The sequence below is a fragment of the Euwallacea fornicatus genome, chromosome 1, assembly GCF_040115645.1.
Source record: "Euwallacea fornicatus isolate EFF26 chromosome 1, ASM4011564v1, whole genome shotgun sequence".
Lineage (NCBI taxonomy): Eukaryota > Metazoa > Arthropoda > Insecta > Coleoptera > Curculionidae > Euwallacea > Euwallacea fornicatus.
Window position 1 is genome coordinate 5,367,269 of NC_089541.1, and position 21,849 is coordinate 5,389,117.

Genomic DNA, 21,849 nt, shown 5'->3' on the forward strand with positions numbered 1-21,849 from the left:
TTATTCGTCAAGATAGAAAAGTAGGAAGTCACGTGTAAACTGTTTATTCATTCAGAGGGCCATCAGAATTTATAGGGTGAATAGTTGCATCATTGCGAAAAAAATATGTATAAATCGAGTTACGATGTATCTGTTAAAAATAGTTTGAGACAAAAACCTAAAAGGTCAATTTCACCAGTAAGACACAGAGACGCATAATATTTATTACAGAACTAGAAAGTTTTTCACATTTGGCAAAACTGCGTGCTTTCAAGTTCGTCAAATAATCCCATAAAGCTTTTCGGAGGTGCATTTCTTTTCCTGTGCAGGGTGCCAAACAGTCTGGAAACAACTTAAGCATGCTGAGCTCTTAGTTCATCTGAAAAATAGCAAAAAAAGAGGTTTTTATTCTAATAAAAATAGTATTGCTGTCAAAATAATTTCATTAATAACATTTGATTGAGTGACTTGGACGGGCCCTTCGCTGGCACACTGTTCCCATATTTGAAATTTTGGATTTCACCTTGGTTAAAAAAACTGAAATTTGGACTTAAATGAAATTTTTTTTGCATATCCTTTTTACTTTCCTCTTCTTCCAAATTTAAAAAACTGCAAAAATATACATCACATTTATTTATAATCCATCCTGTATATATAGGAAAAAATTCCTGAGACGCACACTCGACAACAAAGATTGGTTCAAACGACCGACGAAATGCTAAAAGTGCCTTCCTACTACATACTGACTACATACTGACTTTTTTCAGGTTAAATCATTTGAAAAGATTTCTTACGGATTATCGCCGTAACAGGCAGAACCGTAATTATGATTCGAATTCCAAAGGAAATGACAGACAATTAGAGATAGTTAAAGATAAAAGGGCTGGGAGCAACAACACTGTAAATGGAGCTTTTAGAAGGTTCGCGGTATTTCAGCTGTTGATCGATAGTAACGAAGATCAACCAAAGAGCAACTGAGTTCGATAAACTAAGAATGTTTGATAACATAGAGCGCTAAATTTGTCTGAAAATGACTCTACAGTTTTAACACATTTTAACGAGCTTTAAACGTCGAACAACAAATAAGTAGTTGACGAAGGTCAGGAACTTGGAAATTGGGATAATGACCTTTGGCAAAGTTTATGTTTTGAAGCCGCGATGGGTGTTAATGAGTTACGAACGCAACTGTCGAAAATTTACACTCAATTATCACATTAATACGAGGGCCCCCTGTAAAGTAATAATTTTTTATTCAAATGTGAAAAGTGCGTACTCATTTTTTTAGGAAGTTCAACTGAAAAAGGAATGGTAATAAACCGAATACATATTAACATGCCAGAGTGTGTACTTGTCCAGTACTTATAGCCGAATGCTGATGCATTAAATTCTCTAAACTGGATGCATGTTGAGCTTATCTAATTTTAAGCATTCATCATAGGCCGCATGGTAATCTGCTCACATCAGCCATTTGCGATGCGATCGCGAACATTTCGCTATGTTTTGTGTTTTCTAAATGACGGCAGATCGTGCGATTGCTCGATATGGCTGGTTTATGTGTCTTCTTATTGCTTTGCCACCTTGTGGAATTTAATTTTGTGCAACAGTTGCATGTGAGGTATTTTTAACTAGAGTAGTAGAGGTTAGCACTTTTAAAAAAATCTAGAATGTATGTGGAAGTTTTCGAGGAAGACTGATATAAGTAAAAATTGCAAGTTCATCAAAATCGCGAATCATAGAGAGTGAAGATCAATTTGTAAAAAAGCGATAAAATATTGCAATTTCATAACGAAATTTATTTTGCTAAATTTCTTCAGTTACCAGAAACATATAGATTTTAGATAATGTCTACCGCCGCAGAGATGTGTAACCTCGCTGCATTTTGATTGGGCACAGATTTAGGCCATTTTACATTCTAATCTCGTTTTTAACTTAAGATGGTAACAACATACTTCGTCACGTTTTGACAAGTTTAACAAGTTTGACAAGTCACACAAATTTCCAAGTGAGTTTCCTACATTTCATAGTTTACGGGTTCGTAAACATTGAAGGTCGACTTTGCTATTTGCGAAAAATCGACATTTTCTTCACTATTTTGTGATGACGAGTTTTAGCCTGCTCACTCCTGAAACTTTATATTTAACAACAAATATGCTACATAAAAATATAAAAGAATGGAACTGGAGATTCGAAAAAAAAAACAGAAAAAATGCGCATAATTTTCCCCCATTTTGTAGGCGTTATATTCCAAACACAATTAAACGAATTTTTTAATGCTGTACAGGGCAAAGACAAATGTAAAATTTTAACCTGCTACATTTTATATCCGCTGTAAATCTGTAATCTGTAAAAACCTTGGTCGATATCACGGGACATTTGCGGTGTTTTTCGTTTTTCTGCCCGATAAAAATAGGAGTGATTTAAAAACACTTTTGGTTCGTTCCGCTGTATATGATAGAAGTTCAGTACCCTATTTAAAAAAGGTAAATTAACTCCACAATTGTATAGAGTGCAGAATCAGTGATATAGAGCATTTGTTGTTACAAATAAGGAGAACAATCTGTTAAATGTTTCGTTAATTCAATCGCATCTCCGGTATTGTGATTGCAAAATTTTAATTGATATGGGATTAACGGACACGGGTCATTTCATAATGCTGTTTTAGCTGAGTTTTGTTTATTGATCCAGAATAGAAGATAGGAATGATTTTCAAAAAGTTTGTTCTTTTTGATTTATTGTTTCGGATCGCGGACTCATCGCATCCGATTTTAATAGGGCAAATTGAATTGGAAACTTCATTGAGTTTTGAATGAGTAACGTCTATCAATAATCTATGCTAACAACAATAACAGCGCAGTAAATAAAAAAAGTGTACTCTTCTTGAAATGCACCCGTATCTTCTATTCTGTGACAACAAACAAAAGTTCCAAAAATACATATCAATAAATGTTTTGCAATCGCAATACCGGAATTGCAATGTATAAAAGAAACATGTAACAAATTGTTGCGTTATTTGCAGACTGCACAGCAACCTTTTACTTACCAACGCTTCATGCAATTGATTCAGCTCTTCATACAGTTCTAAATTTCATTTACTTGATTTAAATAGGATGCTAAGATTCTAGATGTAGAAGGCAGCAGATGAAAAATGTTAACTTTTTATAAACCACGAGTAGCCTCTTTTTGCGAGTGAAAAAACGTAAATTCACCGAAATCATTTCAACTAACCTGAACTAGTCTAAGGGTCAATTAACAAATGATTTAACAAAACCTGTAGTGATTTTTTTCTCCTCTTTGTTCAAACATACCAGAGCAAAGTTTTATGAACTACAGCTCTAATCTTTTTAAGTTAGAATCTCTAAGCAACCACGCATTCAAAGATTTCCACATGCCATCGAGAGACGTCGCCGACAGGAAAGTCTGCTCTTGGCATAAACCGTTGTTATAGGTATTATGAAGTAAAAAAAATACACCTGCGAAATTTAAACTCAAAGCTATATGGTGAAACAATGATTGGCGTTATTTTGGCCAAAAATTTCAATGCACCGGTGACACCTTGCCTCAGTTATTAAAACAATCGTGGCATGATTCACAAGTTTGTCGTTAACGAGGCGGAACGCGAAGTGAAACCCGGTTGGACCGAAAAAAGAGCGCCAATGAAGAAATGGTTGAATAAGCGCCACCAGACACCAAAACAAAATTTGAATTGAATTACCGTTTCTCCAAAAAAGTCGTTTCCTAATCAGTTTTCAGAATATAAACCATCTATTTTTAAATGGCTGCGTGTTCGCCTTATCGCAACTCCCCGTCAGCGCATTGTTCGCATCGTTATGCCATTAAAAATTGAACTTTTCAAATAAACAATACTACTATAAACAATAAACAAACATTGGCTGTATGTTAGCCTCGGGCCAACAATAAAATTAAGTAGGTATAATCCGTACACTTACTACGTATACAGACTCTGTTGACATAGCAAATGAAAACAGACAACTCGAGCCTGTTTATTATGCAAACAAGTGGTTCATTCATGGGTAGAGCACAGGAGCAGTCAATTTAACTATTTCTTCTTTACAATTAATGAAAAGCGAGTAAATGCTACCTGTAACTATCGCTGCCTGTTTGCAGTTTATAGCTAGATAATAAAGCCCCCCAGACCGAAGTCTCTATCGGCATGGAAGTGTGATCTTTGCAGAAATTTATGGTACCATTATGATTTCAATTGGTATCTATTTGCAGGTTCATGTTGGTAGCTCAATGAATATCTTTATTAAGCGAAGTAGAATGTTAGAGTGAATCTTTAACGCGTAGTTTACTTACTTTTTTGAATGATGGATTTTTAACGAATAGTTGTATTTAATAGTTGACCAAGGACTCTATTGTTTACAGAAGGTGAAAAAACTTAAAAAGGCTCTTCTGCTATAAGGGTGGGCGATTTTTGCATGTTCAGTCAAAGAAGTGTTCCTTTATTTTTGGTAGTTCTTTAATGCTCCGTTCGTTTAAAATTATTCTCTGACATCTTCATGTCAATTTCATGTCAAAACTTTATGTTTAAATATGAAGATATTTTGACAGGTGACTTTCGACCTTTGATTGGGACTTTGACAATCCTATATCCTAATGTGACACTATTTTCAGGATTTACCTTTAGCAGTCGAACTTTCCTTCCTTTTATTGCTCAGAGTGAAAACAAATGAACCACCATTTTTGTGCACGCATGTAGAGTGCAGAAAATACCTTACCTCACTTAGAAATATTTTTTCCGCACTGAAACAATTAATACCTAGAAAATAGCATTACTGATTGTTGGTCTAATTTATATAAATGCACGCAAAAAAAATGTTACCCAACACTTGCCATGACCGAACCCCAACTAGGTGCGGAAAAGTAGTACTTTTCGCATTTCTTAGAGAAATAACTATTTTTACCACAACTTGGTATGAATCTGCCTTTTGCCGTTGAACCGAGCTATTGCTGAATCTTTTTATATAGATAGTAAAGATAATACCTTACCGATCATGTCTACATAAATCTGATGTAGCAAGCTCATTACTTACAAAATTCTCTACTTTATCGAATTAATAATATCTAGAACTTTCAGTAAATTAAATCAATGAACTATGAATATAAGAGTCATTAATCCCAGTTTTCGAATTACACATTCCGATGAGAGCATTGCTGAGCCTATATTTTCACAACCTTTCGACGATAAGTAGTTAGATAAACATGTTACGTATCTAGTACGTTACTTTTGTCGATTTTCGATAGTAGCACCTAAAAATATTTTGGTAATATGTATATGCAGTAGAGTATTCAGGAAATTCCCCTGATAGATCTAAACTTTATCCTTAAACTTCCACATATTCACTGAGTTGTTCCTAGAGGAACGTAAACTGTGGCTGATAGTGCTATTGTCGAGTATTTTACAGATTCTGGTCCTTGTGGCTAAAGGCTAATGCCCAAAGAAATATTTCCAAATCAGCTACTGTCTACCAGGCATACCAGATTAGGTATCTCCAAACTTTTTGAGCAACTTTCAAAATCCTTAAAAATAGCCATCCTCAGTACTTGTTTAATTGTCGATGTGAAATTTTAGTATTTCAGCTTATCACTGCCAATTTTCTCCTCGGGTAAGACACAATTTGACTTATATCAATGCCTGCAAGTGTCCGGCACTAATTTAGTACCAGGAGTACCATCATGGTGCAAAGAGGTCGTAATTACACTTAAAGCTCTAGTACCGTAATTTACAGGTTTCAAATACTGCTTAAACATCATTTAAGTTTTAGCGAGAATTTTAAACCAGACTGGGCCCATTAGGCGGCCTTATAAGGAACTTTTTTCTACCGAGAATCTAAAACGGCACCGTTTTTGCTAGTCCGCTAAACCTTGTTTTTGATCTTCTTAGTTCAGTATACGCGTGCTTTATTGCCATTGTATTCATTACTGTATTTTTATTTCAACGTCCCAGAATCGGAAACTTGCTGGGTGCTCGAGTGCCGTTAGATGACACCTTCAAGGCGTCAATTGAGGATGGGGCTTAATCTGAAGTGAATTAACTATCAAGTGATTATTACACCAGAATTACTGAAGAGAATCTGGTAATAATTATTGTTGTAATCATTAAGTTGTTACTACTAGCTTTTTTCCCTGAAGAACGACCTTCTGTCTTAAATTACTTTTTAGAACAAAGGAGTAGGAAAAACCTCCTGAATATGGAAATGTTTCTTATCGAAGCAATTACTGAATTTGCATATTAAAAATTAACAGTATAATTGCAGAAAACTTCCGAAGTTCTGCTTCCTTATACGATTTCTGAACTTTAAAATAACAATACTCTCAATAATTGTTAAATCCGACTTACCATATCCAGTACTGACTGAGAACTTCCAAATCATCGTCCAAATAAATAGAGGGAAGGAATCGATATGTAGCCAGTTTAACGACCTTCCCTAATGAAATCAGTCCCCCAGGATAATCGGCTCTTCCCAGTTTTGTTATGATTTTCCTGTTTGTTGCCGTACGAAATGTGCGGCCATTAGGTCATTAACAGCTTGTGTGCAGAGTTCAAAATACCCGTTATTAAGCTGGAACGTGGAGCGTTCATAAGAGGACCTTTGGGTAATTTAGAGGGTGTTCCAAACTGTTGTGATTGAATCGCGGAATGAGGATATATCGGAGCATTTTACGAGGCTAGTTCCAGAAGTGTCCGACTTAATATATAGATGGCGATTTTTTTGAAAAAAAGTTGCCTATTCCGAAGACCTAACCTGAAAAACTTTATGTGTAAAGTTTGGGGGTGCTCCGTTGACTTTGTGTTTGTTTTGGAGCTGTTTGTAGTGAAGGGTACTAGAGATTTTGTGAACATGGAATAAATTGCTCAACGACACGTGATTCGATACTTTCATCATCATTTAAAAGTTTTTAATTCATCCAACATGAAAGGGGAGTCAGATTTTACTGTAAGAGAATCTAGTGTTTCATTAAGAACTGCAATATATTGGATGGCAGACGCGGTCATGCGAGGTGCCAAGACGAATCCCTCAATGGTCGACCTAACGACACTCCAGATCTGGCCGCTCCAGAATCGTAGCTAAAATCCAAAAAACTATTCTGGAAAATAGGTATTTTAAAAAGTACTGTACGTCGCATTTTGACCGAACAATTCGATATGAGAAAGCTGTGCGCAAGATGGCTGCCGCGACTAATCACAATTGAGCAAAAACAGCGCCGTGGGGATGTTTCAAGGGAGTGTTCGGTAAAGTTTCGCAGCAATAAAGCCGACTTTTTAAGTCGATTCATGACCATTGAAGAAATATAGGTCAATCATTTCACACGTGAAATGAAAAATAAGTTAAAACAACGGACTGAAAGGGGAGAATCGTCTCGAAAGAAGGCGAAAACTACTTCATCTGCAGGAAAGGTGATGGCGCGAGTTTTTTGGGATGCACGTGGGATAATTTAAAAACAATAAACGAAGAATATTATACAAACTTATTATTTATATATATATATATATATATATATATATATATATATATAATATTATAACGTTCGAGCGAAGAAATTAGGAAAAGGCGACCGCATTTGGTGAATAAAAAAGTCCTGTTTCATCAAGACAATGCATCAGTCCACACTTCCATCAGCTATGACCAAAATCATCGATCAACTTGGTTTCGAACTTTTTTCTCACCCACCCTATTCGCCAGATTTAGCCCCCTCAGATAATTTCCTATTTCCAAACTTGAAAAAATGGGTCGGCGGAAAGAGACTTGCTAGTAATGAAGAGGTGGAGTCCGAGGTTGATGCCTATTTAGCAACATTCGATGCTTTTTACTATAAAGAGAGTATAGAAGCCATAAAACATACCTGAGAAAAGTGTGTCAATCTCAAAAGAAACTGTGTTGAGAAATAATGTAATATTTTCCAAATTTTATGGTTCTTTAATTGTTAGGTCGGCCACTTCTAGAACTATCCTCGTTTATGCTTAGCGAAGATGGAGATGAATTTATCAGCGATACGGGAAAAATCTCGAAAATCTGGAGTGGAACAGATGAATTTAAGCATAAATAAATTGAAGGATTTTGGAGATTTGCGAGACTAAAATGAAACCGCCAAATCGTGGAAAACAACGAATTTCCGTTTCTTCTCGACCAGACATGGGATTTTCTTAATCTTTGAGACTCAGTATTCCCAGACAATTTTTAGGATTTTTAACACATGTTACGAGTATAATTTGAAAATCCAAGAGACGTCCATGTTTGGAGATATAACATTCCTAGGTCTTGAACGCCACTGTTGGAGGCATCACCTTTCAAACAAAAACAACCTTCGTTTTTCTATAAACCCACGTTATTTTCGCATAAAGTGTGTGTGTTAACGAAGCATTCAAGTGTGATGACGACCTCAGTTTCTATGCCAATTTCGGTTGACTATTTATTGTTGCGCTGAAATGGTGTCGTTTTACCGGGATCAGTTTACGCCGCATGTAATTCAGCTTTCGCAGTCCCGGTGGCCTGCTAATTTGATTAGGATTAGAAGTTTTTAAAATTGTGATAGGTTTCGTTCAAGTCGAGGATACAGTTTCAGGCCTGAAACCAAAATGAAGACAAAATGTATGATAATCTTGTAAGGCAAACCAAAAAAAGGAGGACATTGGCTTAGGTGCATCCAGTGATTAGAAAAAAAAAATAAAACTTTTTGGCCTCATATGAGCTTTTTTCACTTAAAATATCTGGTAGATACTAAATTTGAAGTTTATGTTATGGCGAAAGATGTGCTGTTCTGATAAAGCCAGCTCAAAATTTTGATTTATCGGAGAGTGGTCTTGGATTATTATCTGGCTCGTGAAAATCCCGAATTAACACAGAAGGGATTGGGGATGTTTAAAATAAAACTACTCACATTAATGGTGTACTGATTATTGGCTTTTTAGTTGGAGAGTAAAAAACGCTTAATGCTTTTGGCATTGTAGTTATGTTAGCAGTTATTTATGACATTAGATTAGATTATAATTTAAATATTAAAGATTTTTGTTTAAGTAGTATAGTGATATAATTTGAAAATGCAAAGAGACAATAAATGGAACATTATTAGAAGTTTAAATTATAAACATTGAAGCTAAATCAATGTCGAGTGTTAAGCTACAAAAGCGCAGGTGCCATATAAAAGTCACGGTATATACCAAGTGTTTCCGAATAGTGATTGATCCCAAAATTTTTAAGCAATTTTTTAAATGACAAGTTCAATTTTTGGCATAGGTAATAGTTATTTACGACTTAGGGTTTAACTAGATTTAACGTCAGTTTGCTATTTTGAATATAAGTTTTTATATATTTTTTATATACATATTTACATATGTATATGTAGTTATTCAGAGTGAGCATAAAATTTCCCTTTTGCGTTTGAACACTAAAGCAGCAATTTTATTCTCTCTGAGAAGGGACTGAAGTAGATGGGTAATTTAGTTCCTTTGAAGTGACCATTCATTCGTATAACCAACTGAGAGGTCGATAAAACAAAAACGCTGTATACTTCTAAATTATATTTAAATATATTTATTAAATCTTTTAGCGTTTGAACAATTTTTAAAGGAAAATAAATATTCTATCTGAGCTGATACAGTTTTGATTGACTAATTCGCATGTAGCGGAAGAAGCACAAGAAATGAAAACATCGGAAGCTGAACTGAAGTTTTCCGAAGAAATCAAAAAATTGGTTTGGGTATATTGTTTTCGCTATTAGTAGAATTATCCATATATTCCTCAGAGATCCAAGTACTTTTCCATCCCTCCAGAGTCCTCAATTTTTGTACATTGGCAGCGAAATTTCATAAAAAGTAATAAATGTCTACTTAAAACAAGACACATTGATAAGAACATTGCCTAAACATATATTCATGCAATATTCAAGAAATACATGATGTTATCTGGGTTAATCCCTGAGCGATTTGCTTATTTCAATTCGCAAACTTTAGAAGGATTAGCGAACACCGCCGTAGGATTAAAAAGCTTAGTTTAGTCTCTTGATGTTTAATATACTATTACAATGATGAATGTTTGTTTAAAAATTGCAGAAAAACGATTTTTTAAAATTTTTGGCTGGCACCGTTTTTTTGCGTGTGGTTCACAATAAAAATTCTGCAATAAAAACATGAAGAATGAAAAAAATAGCGCCATTTTGTATTTACATGTTAATGTGTGATACATCATTGAGTAAGAACTGTTATGCCCTTTCTAAATATGTAAAAATATCTAGAACTACCTACCTACCTTTGGTTCCTTGTGGTTTCGGTCTAATAGAAATTTATTGTGTTCTGAAATTTAAGATTCATTACCTGGTTTTTGACTCTTTTGATGCACGTATGTCATGTTGCCACGTACATCCAATAGACATCCAATAGTAGTGAAGAATGTTTTGAATTTTGGAATACTTCTGGTGGTTCTCAGGTGGTTTCTACTGATGAAAGACATAGGTCGTGCGTTTTATATTGAGCTGAGTATCTATTTATAAAATATAAGGGCCAGGGCAAAGAAAACCTAAATTTTCGCAGAATAGGGTACCTTGTTATACGTTTGATCCATCGTCCGCTTAAATCCATCACCCTCTTAAATTTAATAGTGAACGTTTTTTTTTTTTTGTCAATTTGTTTTCACACATGAAAATCAATAACTGTATTGTTTCGAATGTCGTGTGCGCTTTATAATAACAAAAATAAAACATTTATATGAATGTTTTTGATTGCTGCTGAGTCGCGAAATACTGCTTCGACGACGTTTTGGTGGCAACTTGTTTCTGCACTTACTCCACGTAATACAATACTATATCGAAATCATAACAAAAATTCAACACATTAATAAATCGAGTCGATAACCAGGAATGCCTATTTAATACCAAAGGCTCATATTGACCTAAATCAGCGTTTATACCGAGTTAAATCAAAACATGACATTTCATTTAGTGTATAGATTGCGATGGGGAGTTTTACAATAAAGCTCCCATATGATTCATGCATCTGTCTCGACGCTGAGGAATTGGTACTGTCCCATTACCGTTTACCAGTAGGCGCGATAATGTTGTGGAAGTCACAGATATACGAAAACCAAAAGTGACTTAAGTACATCTCTTGTAGTTGAGTAAGGTATCGAGCAACAATTAAATATGGCGCCTAGTCACGACATTGGTTGGTAGGCACGACTATCAGTATACCCATTTTGTGTACACAATTAAGATTTCTTCTATGTCGAGGACAGGATTGAATTCGTGACCCAAATTTGTTATGGTGCTTAAGTAAAATCGGATTAGACATTGAACAGCACTCTAAAATTGATTATTTTTTCGCTTATAGGCGGGTAGAATCAATCGTTTACGGAATAAGTGGAGAGAATTAATGACTGTTGACCACTTAAGCGATCTGATTGCAGTACGAATTCCAAAGAATAGCATTTTTGCGAAATATGATTTATTTTGGCCTTGTCTGCGCAGGCTGGTGAGCATTACTCAACTTTTACTCATACTCATACATTACAGCAGCTACACGAATTTATTGTTACCTACTATGCTTTGTTGTTTGTATTCGCGGAATATCATGGAATACCAGGTATCAATTCGTTAGATTTGCGAATAAAAGTCGAAACAACAGACACCACAATTATCCACAGCATTTAAAATTAATTATTGAAATCAAAGTGCTAAAATCACCTATCAGTTGCTTTATTTACACAAGGTGCACCACTTGAATTTTAGGAAAGTTGAAATTTGAGAGAAAGTCAGTTGGTTCGAGTACGTGTGTTAGATACGTTACTTGCAGCTTTCGGCTAAATTTCTATCGTCATAGTCACGAATTTATGCGACTACAAAAAAAGAGCGAAATTATGAGCTTATCATATAACTATTTTATTGAAGAAGTTTAATATGCAGGGCTTATCTCAACTTAGGCCAGTAAGTAAAAGGGTTCGAAAGTTCGTTACTCTCCACTTTATCGATCTTCTTTTCCGCAGATATCCACAGCAGAGACAATATCGCAGTGGGGTGGCAACATGTTGAGTTTCCCCGTTAAGAGTTCTAGTTGCAGTCAAATTTTTTAGACGTTTTTTTTATCAATAAGAGCAATTCAAATTTTGGTACCCATATTGGGAGATATCTGATATAAAGAAAGTTTAAAAAATATAATACTTACGATTAGGAACGAAAATTTCCTACAATTTCCTGAAATATCTGCAGAAAATGTTTGTTCAGGTCTCGATATTCGGTTAAGTCAAGATATTATTACTCATTTTACCCAGATTCATTCGTACCAATTTCTTGGGGACAAATACAAAATGCATCAATATTGTGAAAAAAAAGTCGGCAGACAAAAATTACAATTACAGCTGCAACTTGGAAGCTTTGCGATGCATGTTCATTAAAAAAGTACGGAAAATCGAAGGAAAACAGGACAGGATTCGAAATGTTTGTCTGACTAACGATGAAGTCAGAGGCAGAATTTTTCCTTGCATTTTATATAGCACCCTTAAGGGCAATTCCGTCCTCAATTGAAATGAGATTTTGATTTTCGAGTTGCTACGAATTTTTCCAGAGATACCAAAAATAAGCAATTTTCTTTGGTAATATCTTGATTATTAAACTGAATATTCAATATCTTAAAAAATCTAACGGAATCAGTCTGATTTTTACGTGCACCCGAGCGATTTCAGTCAAAGACCTCATCAGAAATTAATTTTAAAATTTACTGTTTGGTTAAAATTTGATTTCACAACCTGAATTTCTACTCTCTTTTACCACATTGTATTTCCACGTATCAGTTATTACATAGGATATGTGTCTAATAAGCACGTACCACCAAATTGTTTACTTCGAAAGATTTTTTAATTCACTGAGTTTCTCCAAGTTTGATACGGATCTTCAACAGTCAAATTTGAGATAATTTCAACTAGTAAGTGGAATGCGCTTGCACTTCAAGATACTCCCTATTGAAACGTATTAAACGAAAAAAACATGCTAATTTGGGACATCAGGCGCCTACCAATCGCCGACCGAAATCGGCTTTGAATTACCTCGAGAAGGAGGTGCGCAAGCTATGTTCCTACGTCCTCCCGACCATTAACTTCGAAATCTCCTATGAAAGCAAATCAAAATACCCACTGCTTATAATTAAAAAAATCACTACGATTCCCAAGACTATTACACTTCAAAAGAATAAAATATTCTTTCAATGTTTCTTCGGTTTTTGACCTAAACGAAACGCTTAAAAATAATTTACCTTATATATAACTTACAAGCTTTTAAAGGCAAGCTTAAGTCCGGTTCTGCTTATAAGGGAGGAAAACTGGGTAGGGGCCGTCCAACATGTGGTGCGTAATGCTTTTTTCCTGTAGTTCGTTCGACTAAAAGCAACGAATGCATTTAACAGTGCACTTAAATATGAAAGCTCCGCCGACTGCACAGCCTCGAGCAGAAATGCGTACATGTGCGTAATTAAAAAAATATAGGTTAAAATTTCAAAAAAACACATCATGGGCTTTTCGAAAGGGCAAAAGGGAATAATTAATAATTTCCCGGGGCAAAGGCGCATTTTCCGTTCTATAAAAGCAAGCTTGAATGATCCTTTATGTAACTGCGCTTTTTCTGTTTATAAAATGTGGGTGATTAAGCAAATTGCACTACTTTTAGGGCACGGTTTTTTGAAGTATCGAAGCTAAAATTCCATGGTGTCATCACTGTAATAATAGTGAAATATTTGCTGAGAATATTCGGTCGTAATTGAGACATCAAGTAGTCAGCGAATTTAATTGGACAATGGAAAAATCTTTGTACTGCAGCTTGCAAGCAACAGAGCCTTTGTTCGAAGCCAGATTTAGGTCACACTTAATATCTTAACCATAAGCGATTTCGAGATACTTATTTTCGTTAGCCGTTAACCTAATTTGGAGTTACATTTACCAGATCATCATTACGAATGCAGAAATTGAATATATTTATTTCCTTTTCAGGGTTGGAACGCATCGCTGAGGAGTTGATGGGTCGAAGGAAATGGAAAATTTACCAAGAATCCATGTCAAGAAGTTATTTGCAACCACTGAACAACAACATAAAACGTACAAACAATTTATTGTCAGAGGAAGACTGTTTTCAACGTTCTCAGAAGGAGAACAATCAGCCAGTTGGCAGCCCAAAGAGGTACGGAAAATATTTGTGTTAACTGAATGTTTCAAACCATTTTTATACAGTGTGTCTAGATCTTTTGCAGCAGTTTAAAGAAAACCATTTTTAGTTTTCAACAAACAGAGCGATAAAATTTCAGTTATTTTTCTAAATTTTACCTGTATGACCGGCAATTTTGAGACTCTTGCTTTAAGTTCTCCCGATTAGGAAAAGAGAAAAACTCGTACATCTATGCACAAATAAAAACTCGGTATTATCCCAAATTTGTAAATTTTAATTCCAAAGTTTGTTAAAGTATAAAAAGCTTCATTATGAAACTAAGCGTTTTACTTTGGCCTTTTTTCAGCGTTTGAATGCGGAATTGAAACAATGGAAGATAAATTTATTTTCTACGAACTTCAGATTTTTTTCAATATTAAGTTTGAACTATAGTAAAAAGGAGTACGTGTTTGTATTACAGTTTGGGTATTTTTTGAATCGTTGAGGCTCGATTTGAAACGATAAATGTGATTTTATATATATTGTTTGTTGTAATAACTCTGAAATATCGCTTTTGTTTTCACGTAGAAATCTCAAAAACTGCTGAAATTATAGACAGTACTGAACCAAAATAACTTAATATCTAGTTAGTAAACATTTTTTAATGCTTTATGTAAATCATGTGTTAAAAATCTGGCACTACTCAATTACCTATGAGTCAGTCATGAAGTATGATTACATTTTTCATGTTCATTGATTATTTAAATATGTTCGCATGTGTTCTCTTTTACATGTAATCCATTAGAAAAAAAACACGTTTTTTTATTGATAACACAACGATAATTAATTATTGCTCCTGAAACCAGACAAAATAAATTCTTTTGTGCCCAACCAAACAAAATTGATCCTTTTTTAGTAAAGTAGTGCCACACAAAACCAGACTCTTTGCGCAATATTATTGTTTGTTTTTGTTCAACATATTGTTATCTTTGTAGTGTTCGGAAGTCTGCAGTGAAAGACACAGACGAGGAAGAAGAAGCCAAAGCAACGTCGCCGGAGGCCGGTGGCGTAGGCGCCGAAGGCGCCACTCAGAACGACGCAGACGCTGCGCAGCTCGACTGGACGCCGCAGAGCAAGTGCGTCTTCTGCGCAGACGGAGACGGCAAGCTGGATAGTGAACACGCAGCGCATCACGGGGAACTGGTAAGCGAGGAAAAAGCAGAAGATTGATGGCACTAAAACGGCCTCTCGTCCATAAAATAAATGCGAACAAGTCCCGATATCAGGAGATACATGGAACAGCAGCAGCGGCATTAACTTCTTTGGGTCATAATTTCAAATGCAGCCATCAGTATCTGCCGTAAAAGAGCCGCTAGTTTGTCGATCTAGATTTGCAGCGGCTACTAACAACTAACGTTCACTCGTGGGCCGCCTATCACGCTCGAATATCAAGTTTATGATGTATCTGGTTCAGTGGCATATACGAGGTGTTCAGCGCCGGCCCCAACCTTTTATTATGTTGTATAAGCGCTGTTTTATCACTTATTAGCATAATGTCTAATGGCCCATTATGCCCGGGCTTTTGTGGATTGTTTACGGTCAGCGTTATACAACTGAGCGTCGTCGGCGGACAATGCCCATCAACGCGATTACCGATGAACCGAAGGTTTACTCTATAAATCGCTGCACCATTAAACTTAATTTAATAACTGTTTTTTGACTTCCTCTAATGTTGTTCGAGCGAGAGAATTAATAAGCGTTTGTTTTTAGACTAAACCCATGTTCCACTTCCTAGGCACTAGACGGACAATTACCAAAATAACGGTGGTTCCAATTCCGACGGCTCCTATCTTGAAGATTTCAAGAATTTGTCGGTACCACCGGTACCAATATTCGGGTCGCGAAATTGGCGGAACGCCGTTAGAGTTCTTTGTTCAGATATTTATGTAAATTGCTATCAAAACATATCACTTGAAGTATATTATACAATCTTGCCGGTTTCCGGATGCTAGACGCACAAACTTAAAAGTTCTTTGCCAATATGCAGCCAATGTGCTGTTTTATCAACGAGCAAACGGAGAGAGTAAAGTTAGATTTATCGCGTTCACGTCGAATTCAGATTTGGCGTTGGCTTTGGCACTGATAGGTGAAAACCATACATTTCATTCTCATTTATATACGCTGTCGGATGAGAAGTTGGTGCTCAGCCACCCCAACTGAGCAACCGTTGAACATAAGCCAGTTTTATTTTCGCAGCTCGTAGCAAAATCGCAGCATAGCGTCTACGTTCAATAAAATAAGTCTTCGACGGCACATGACAAATAAGCATGTTTTGATCTGTGAAGAGAGGTCAAACATGAAACGGAGGGTAATATTTATCATATTTTATAAGCAGATGTTTAATAAATTACAACATAACCGTAATAAAATAATGAAAATTAAAGGTAATGCTAAAATCTGAAACTCCTAAACCTCCTCAAATTTGAATAATATATGTACGTAAATCGGGATATCAAGTTCTGTTACGATTACGACGCCGACACACCGAAGCCACCTCCAACGTCGAGTCTGGCTCAAATGTAGGTATAGATAAAGCAGTTTTAGGAAAAAAATCATGCTTTTTTAAAACTCATGACGAAATATTACATTTAAACTTAGCGTTCATAATCGTTCTCGAGCGCATGCAGAGTGCGTTCGCCGAGTAGGTCGAGTCGTTTACAATGTTTATTCCCTATTTACTTTATCGAGCAACAGAGAACACCCGGCAAATTATGCTTTGACCATACAAAACGGTGAACGCGCCCCTGGAGTTAATCGAATTTAAAAAATTATTACTTCCAAATTGCTACATCTCCTTCCATATTCTGTCCAGAGTCGAACGTATAATTTAAGGGTGGCTTAAATTTAATTAAATTTTAGGAATATAATCAAATCGGCTGTAATAGCCGAAAGTGCTATGCTACTCTAAAACCTTGCTGAGGAACGAAGTGCGACCCTTACTGTGAGAAAACGCGAACTGTAGGAGGTCTGGAAGCTTAATTTTAATATTGACCAACTTTATATAACTACAAATACATAACTTGGAATTGTAAGCAATCTGAATTTGATACGGTCATATCTGGAAATGAAGGTTAAATTGCCTCTGGGTCCTACTACGAATCTGAACATCGATAATTTCCGACTTTTCTAGCGGGAATTAATCAGGAATTTCGGGTAACGTGGACATACCTCGCTTTGTTAGTTCTGGCAATGATAGCTAAATTGACCTTAGAAGGTCTGCTCATTGCTTACAGAGTGTACGCCCAATGCAGTTTTGATTGGTTGGATCAAAAAGGAGCTGGGTCTTTAATTGTCCTCCAAATTTTTACCTTGATTTGGAGAATGGAAGAAGTAAAATTTTTTGTTACGGCTTAGTTTTTTTCCTATTGCATATACAGAGGCCGCGTTCAGCAGACTCAACAACTGTGAAACTCTTAGGATTTTTGTTGAACCATATTCTACATCTTTAAAATAGTAAGTTAAATGGGAACTAATTTGCCACTTTTGGTTGTGACTTTTAAAGTTCCACAACTGTTACTTCTGCCAGATGTGGACAACGTCCCGAAGTTGAACATAATTGTGCCTCCCTATATAGCCGGTAAAATCCAAAACATACACACGCTCCCCAGTCCTTTTTGGTCAACGACGATATATTATTTTTCGAGACTAATGTCAACAAAGCGTGGAAATGGGCGTCAAACCTATTTGCTGGAAAATAGGAATAAACCACTTATTATATACAGGGGCCCCGATTCCGTCGCGGCCCGATGCCATTTTAATGGTCGCATTTATGTCGCACGCTGCGAAATTGATTTCCATAAAGCTGGTAAAGTTCATAAAGCATGTATATGTGTTTAGGCCGTATCTGGAATACGCGCCATAATGTCGATGCCGATTTGCCGCTCGAGATTCGGACCGACCGATTAAAATCACACGGTTTCCGTTTTTGAATTGGGGCCGGTCAGTTTGAGCGTTGATTGATTGCTCTGCTTAAATGTTACCAGATTTGTTGGCTCCACGGAAATGGATTTGTTTAAACAGATGGGTCAGTAATGTCGTTGATTTGAGCCTTAAGCGTGACGAAAGAGGCACCTTAAATCCAGGATTATGTTTTAAGGTGCCGTAAGAACTTTAGGGTGGCAGTCCGGCACAGTTCCATCTATGGGAGGTAGTGTGAGTGTGTTACGCGAAGCTTAAAAAAATGTCACCACAGAATTATTAATTTTGCGAAAATGGGTATGTGGCAGCAAATGTACTTAAGATCTTAACAACAATATTAAATGCGGCATTGAGAAGTAATTTGTAAATAGATATTCTAATCCAATCTGTGAGGGCCAGCAGCAGAAGTTTTTCGACGCTCAGAAGAAGCTGCTACATGTTATGGCACATCATTCAATTTTTCCAAGATGTGTATCTACTGAAAGAGCTCTTTACTGAAATAACTATTGATACGCCTTTGAACCTACGCGCGTATTTTCCAATAACTAATAACCCATTGTGTAATGCAGCAAATAAGTTACAATTAGTACCATTTGTTTCACCTGATAAACAAAAGGAGCAGGAGATTGTAAATTGTCAGCCCGTGTTGAAAATATTGATTTAACTGCATTGATCATATATGAATTGTAGGCGTGGGAAGCTAAAAATGTGGTTGTTGTAAATTTGAACCGTAAATATCATTTTTTATTTTTATGCAGCGCAACTGAACAGCTGAATGACCACTGTGTTCTTGAAAAAATTTTTTTGAATGACACTTCCGCGTGAAATAACGTACTACAACTAAAAAAACCTTCGGCGCAGCTTATCTAATAGGTATCGCATTTTCTTTGTTCGCCAAATAAAACAAAAAACTGGTATAACAACGTACGTACACTAATTAGAATAAAAATCTTATTTGAATTTTAAATCAGGTCGTACTGTTACTGAAAATATTTCTATTGTCTGCCATAGTGACTAAGTTGAACCGAAGGTCAGGCCATTCATTGGCCGTCCACGGATTCTAATGGCCGACATAGAAACTATCCGATTACAGTCGTACCCACTGCCGAAATAGTACCCGGTTCCTACAATTTTATTGGGCGGCATTTTGTGGGTGTTGTCTTCTATGACAAAGAATGCAGTATTTATATCGAATCAAAAATAGTTATTTAAGGGTTCTTTGATCTTGCAAATGGAAGATAAATGGTTCCTTTGTTGAAATAAGTTTCGCCTGTCCGTTTAGTAATCCTTCGAATCCCCAGGATATCAATAAATTATATATGATTAATCGGACAGTCAGCTAATTGTGTTTAGACGAATAAGAAACAAGGTCTTGTCCACATGCGAGCTTAGAAGTTTCGCAATCACCGTTAAGCTCTAATTGCTCTTATAATTGCTTCGGGTTGGCCAAAAGCACAAACCTTAAACTTCAATAATTGTTTTTGTATAGCTTTAAATTTCCAAAAAGATTTTTTTTCGTTGCTCAACCATCATTTATTATTATTAAACATTTGAATTGTAAATTATATTCGCGAATAGTGTAGGGGTCACATCTGAAAATATTGGCCAAGGCCCCGTCGGCGCGAATAGTAATTATCTCGTACCTACATCAAATGGTTGTTTAAAAAACCATTAGGAAATGGCCAATTGGAAATGGCTGAAAATAATGCTCACCTTGACATTTAGGGGCCGGTCTAATCTGATGCTAATTTCCAATCGAACATAATTGAAAAGTTGTATTAGGATTTAATTATCATAAATTTAATTACCGCCATTTGGAAAAAATTTTAGTTTATATGATGAGGTGTTTTCTAAGAAGAAGTCTTACATCAACGTCGCATACTTGATGACGTGCATTATTAGCAATACCTTCTAGATCACGCCAAAATAATGTTGGATTTTTTATATTGCAAATGCGAAATGTCATAAATTTGGTATCGCAAGTGTTACCCTTTTGAAAATATGGTAAGTTCAGTGAGGTTGCGCGCACATTTTGAAACTTTGAAATGGAAGGAACTAAGGGACAAATAAAAAATTGATATGTTTGGAAATATCTACGTAAAAAATTTCGGAAAAAACAATGTCACTCAAACCTGACAGTCATTTGTCACGACCCCTGTCATTCGATATGACAGAGGTAGAAAAGTTATCAAGTTCAAAGCACGAATTTTTCCAAAAAGTTTCGAACTAGAAAATTGAACCAGCACAAACAGGACTATTTGAAATAATAGATAATTTTATTTGTTCATTTAGTTTACGTTGCATCCCTGAACTCCATATATTAACGAACGACCTCTTTTAACGCTAATCAACAATACCAATGCACACCCATTCATCATCGATATTGCATATGCATTAGATCGATCGTAATGAAAATAATAATATTATAGTAATTATTGCAAATTAATTATTATTATTGCCGTTAGCCTTATGTCTTACATATAGAAGTGCCAAGTTCATTACAAAAAGTGCATATCGTAACTTAATATTTGTCGATATTGGTGCCTAGGGCATAACCTCGTTCGAATTACTGCAGATTTTAGATTATAGTCCTAGATTCGAAGATTTTAATGCAGTGTCAACGTTAGATTCGATTTTATTATTCAGCGGAGACGCAACAGTTTGAAGAAATTTCATTTAAAAAATGTCAATAATTCCATTAATAAACGAGATTTCTTCAATTGATCTGAGAAATGTGTAAATTTATAGAAATGTTCTTCAATTGATCTCTTAAATGATTTGTGCTTTTGTGCATTTGAACATCCACAGTTATTTTGTAATACGTTACGAGCTTACAGTCTGATTGTGTAGGTTGATTCTATGAAAATTAATTTCTGTTTTAAAAATTCATTTATTAGAGCAAACTCCAAAAGAGTCGATTTGTAACCGATGCTATGTAATGGCTTTGGGTACCACGTCACTCAGTATGCGATGCTTAGCCATATCTTTGACGAAATGTATTTTTGTTACCAAATATTTATTCGGAGAGTAATATGTTTGCTTTAAATTTAACCCTGTTAGGTCCCTGAAATAAAGCAGCGTAGCTTTTTAAGTACAACGTCGCCGGAACCGAACGTGCAGAACCAAAATGCAAAAAACCTCAGAACCAAATGCGATGTCAGAACTCCCGCGCCTCTTTCAGACCCACACTAATGACGATTTAGTTTTAGATAATCATCTAACTAGGCCATTTACGCCTAAATAATTTGCCGTGTTGATCGGCGTAATTTAAGAACGGTTTCGGGTTTTAAGCACGCTGATTTCGGTACTGTTGAATAGAGGCCACGGCGAGCCTATTATAGATATAACCGGTATTTAGTTTTTTTCTATTTGCGTGATGTTGTTGAAAATTCACGGGTTTTGGGTTCCGTGAATGCACGCTGTCTAAAATTAGTATTTTACCATTGCCTGTTGGGTGTTGTCAGTGGCGTATCGTGCAATGTAGATTTTTGTTTCAGAGTCCCCGCCCATCGGACTCGGATTCTTCAGACAGTGGCGGACGTAGTGGAGACGAAGCGGACGGCCGATCTTTATCGTCACCAACGCCACCGCCGCCTAGAATACCCGCCCAACTCGCCGGTCTGCCGCCCAACATGACCTCGGTCGACGTGGCTTTCGCAGTGGCGGCGCTCACAGGAGGCACTCCTCCCGGGGTTTCCGGAGCGCCCCCTCTTCCCTTCTTCACGCCCAATATGCTGAATTCGAATTGGTGCG

The 21,849-nt window shown here is 36.1% G+C and overlaps 2 protein-coding genes across 9 annotated transcripts in view; one reads left to right on the top strand and one right to left on the bottom strand.

Moving 5' to 3' along the window:
- Eip93F (Ecdysone-induced protein 93F) overlaps positions 1 to 21,849 on the top strand; it is an 86,879-nt gene that overhangs the window by 45,736 nt on the left and 19,294 nt on the right. For all 7 annotated transcript variants that reach the window (XM_066285729.1, XM_066285721.1, XM_066285748.1 and 4 more), the window contains 3 exons: positions 13,968 to 14,154; positions 15,114 to 15,321; positions 21,594 to 21,844. In XM_066285729.1, the coding sequence (XP_066141826.1) occupies positions 13,968 to 14,154; positions 15,114 to 15,321; positions 21,594 to 21,844 (646 nt within the window). The remainder of the gene's footprint in view (positions 1 to 13,967; positions 14,155 to 15,113; positions 15,322 to 21,593; positions 21,845 to 21,849) is intronic.
- LOC136341131 (RCC1 domain-containing protein 1) overlaps positions 13,235 to 21,849 on the bottom strand; it is a 30,172-nt gene continuing 21,557 nt past the window's right edge. For both annotated transcript variants that reach the window (XM_066285796.1, XM_066285787.1), the window contains one exon: positions 13,235 to 13,361. In XM_066285796.1, coding sequence (XP_066141893.1) covers positions 13,250 to 13,361 — 112 coding nt within the window. In that variant the 3' untranslated portion in view covers positions 13,235 to 13,249. The remainder of the gene's footprint in view (positions 13,362 to 21,849) is intronic.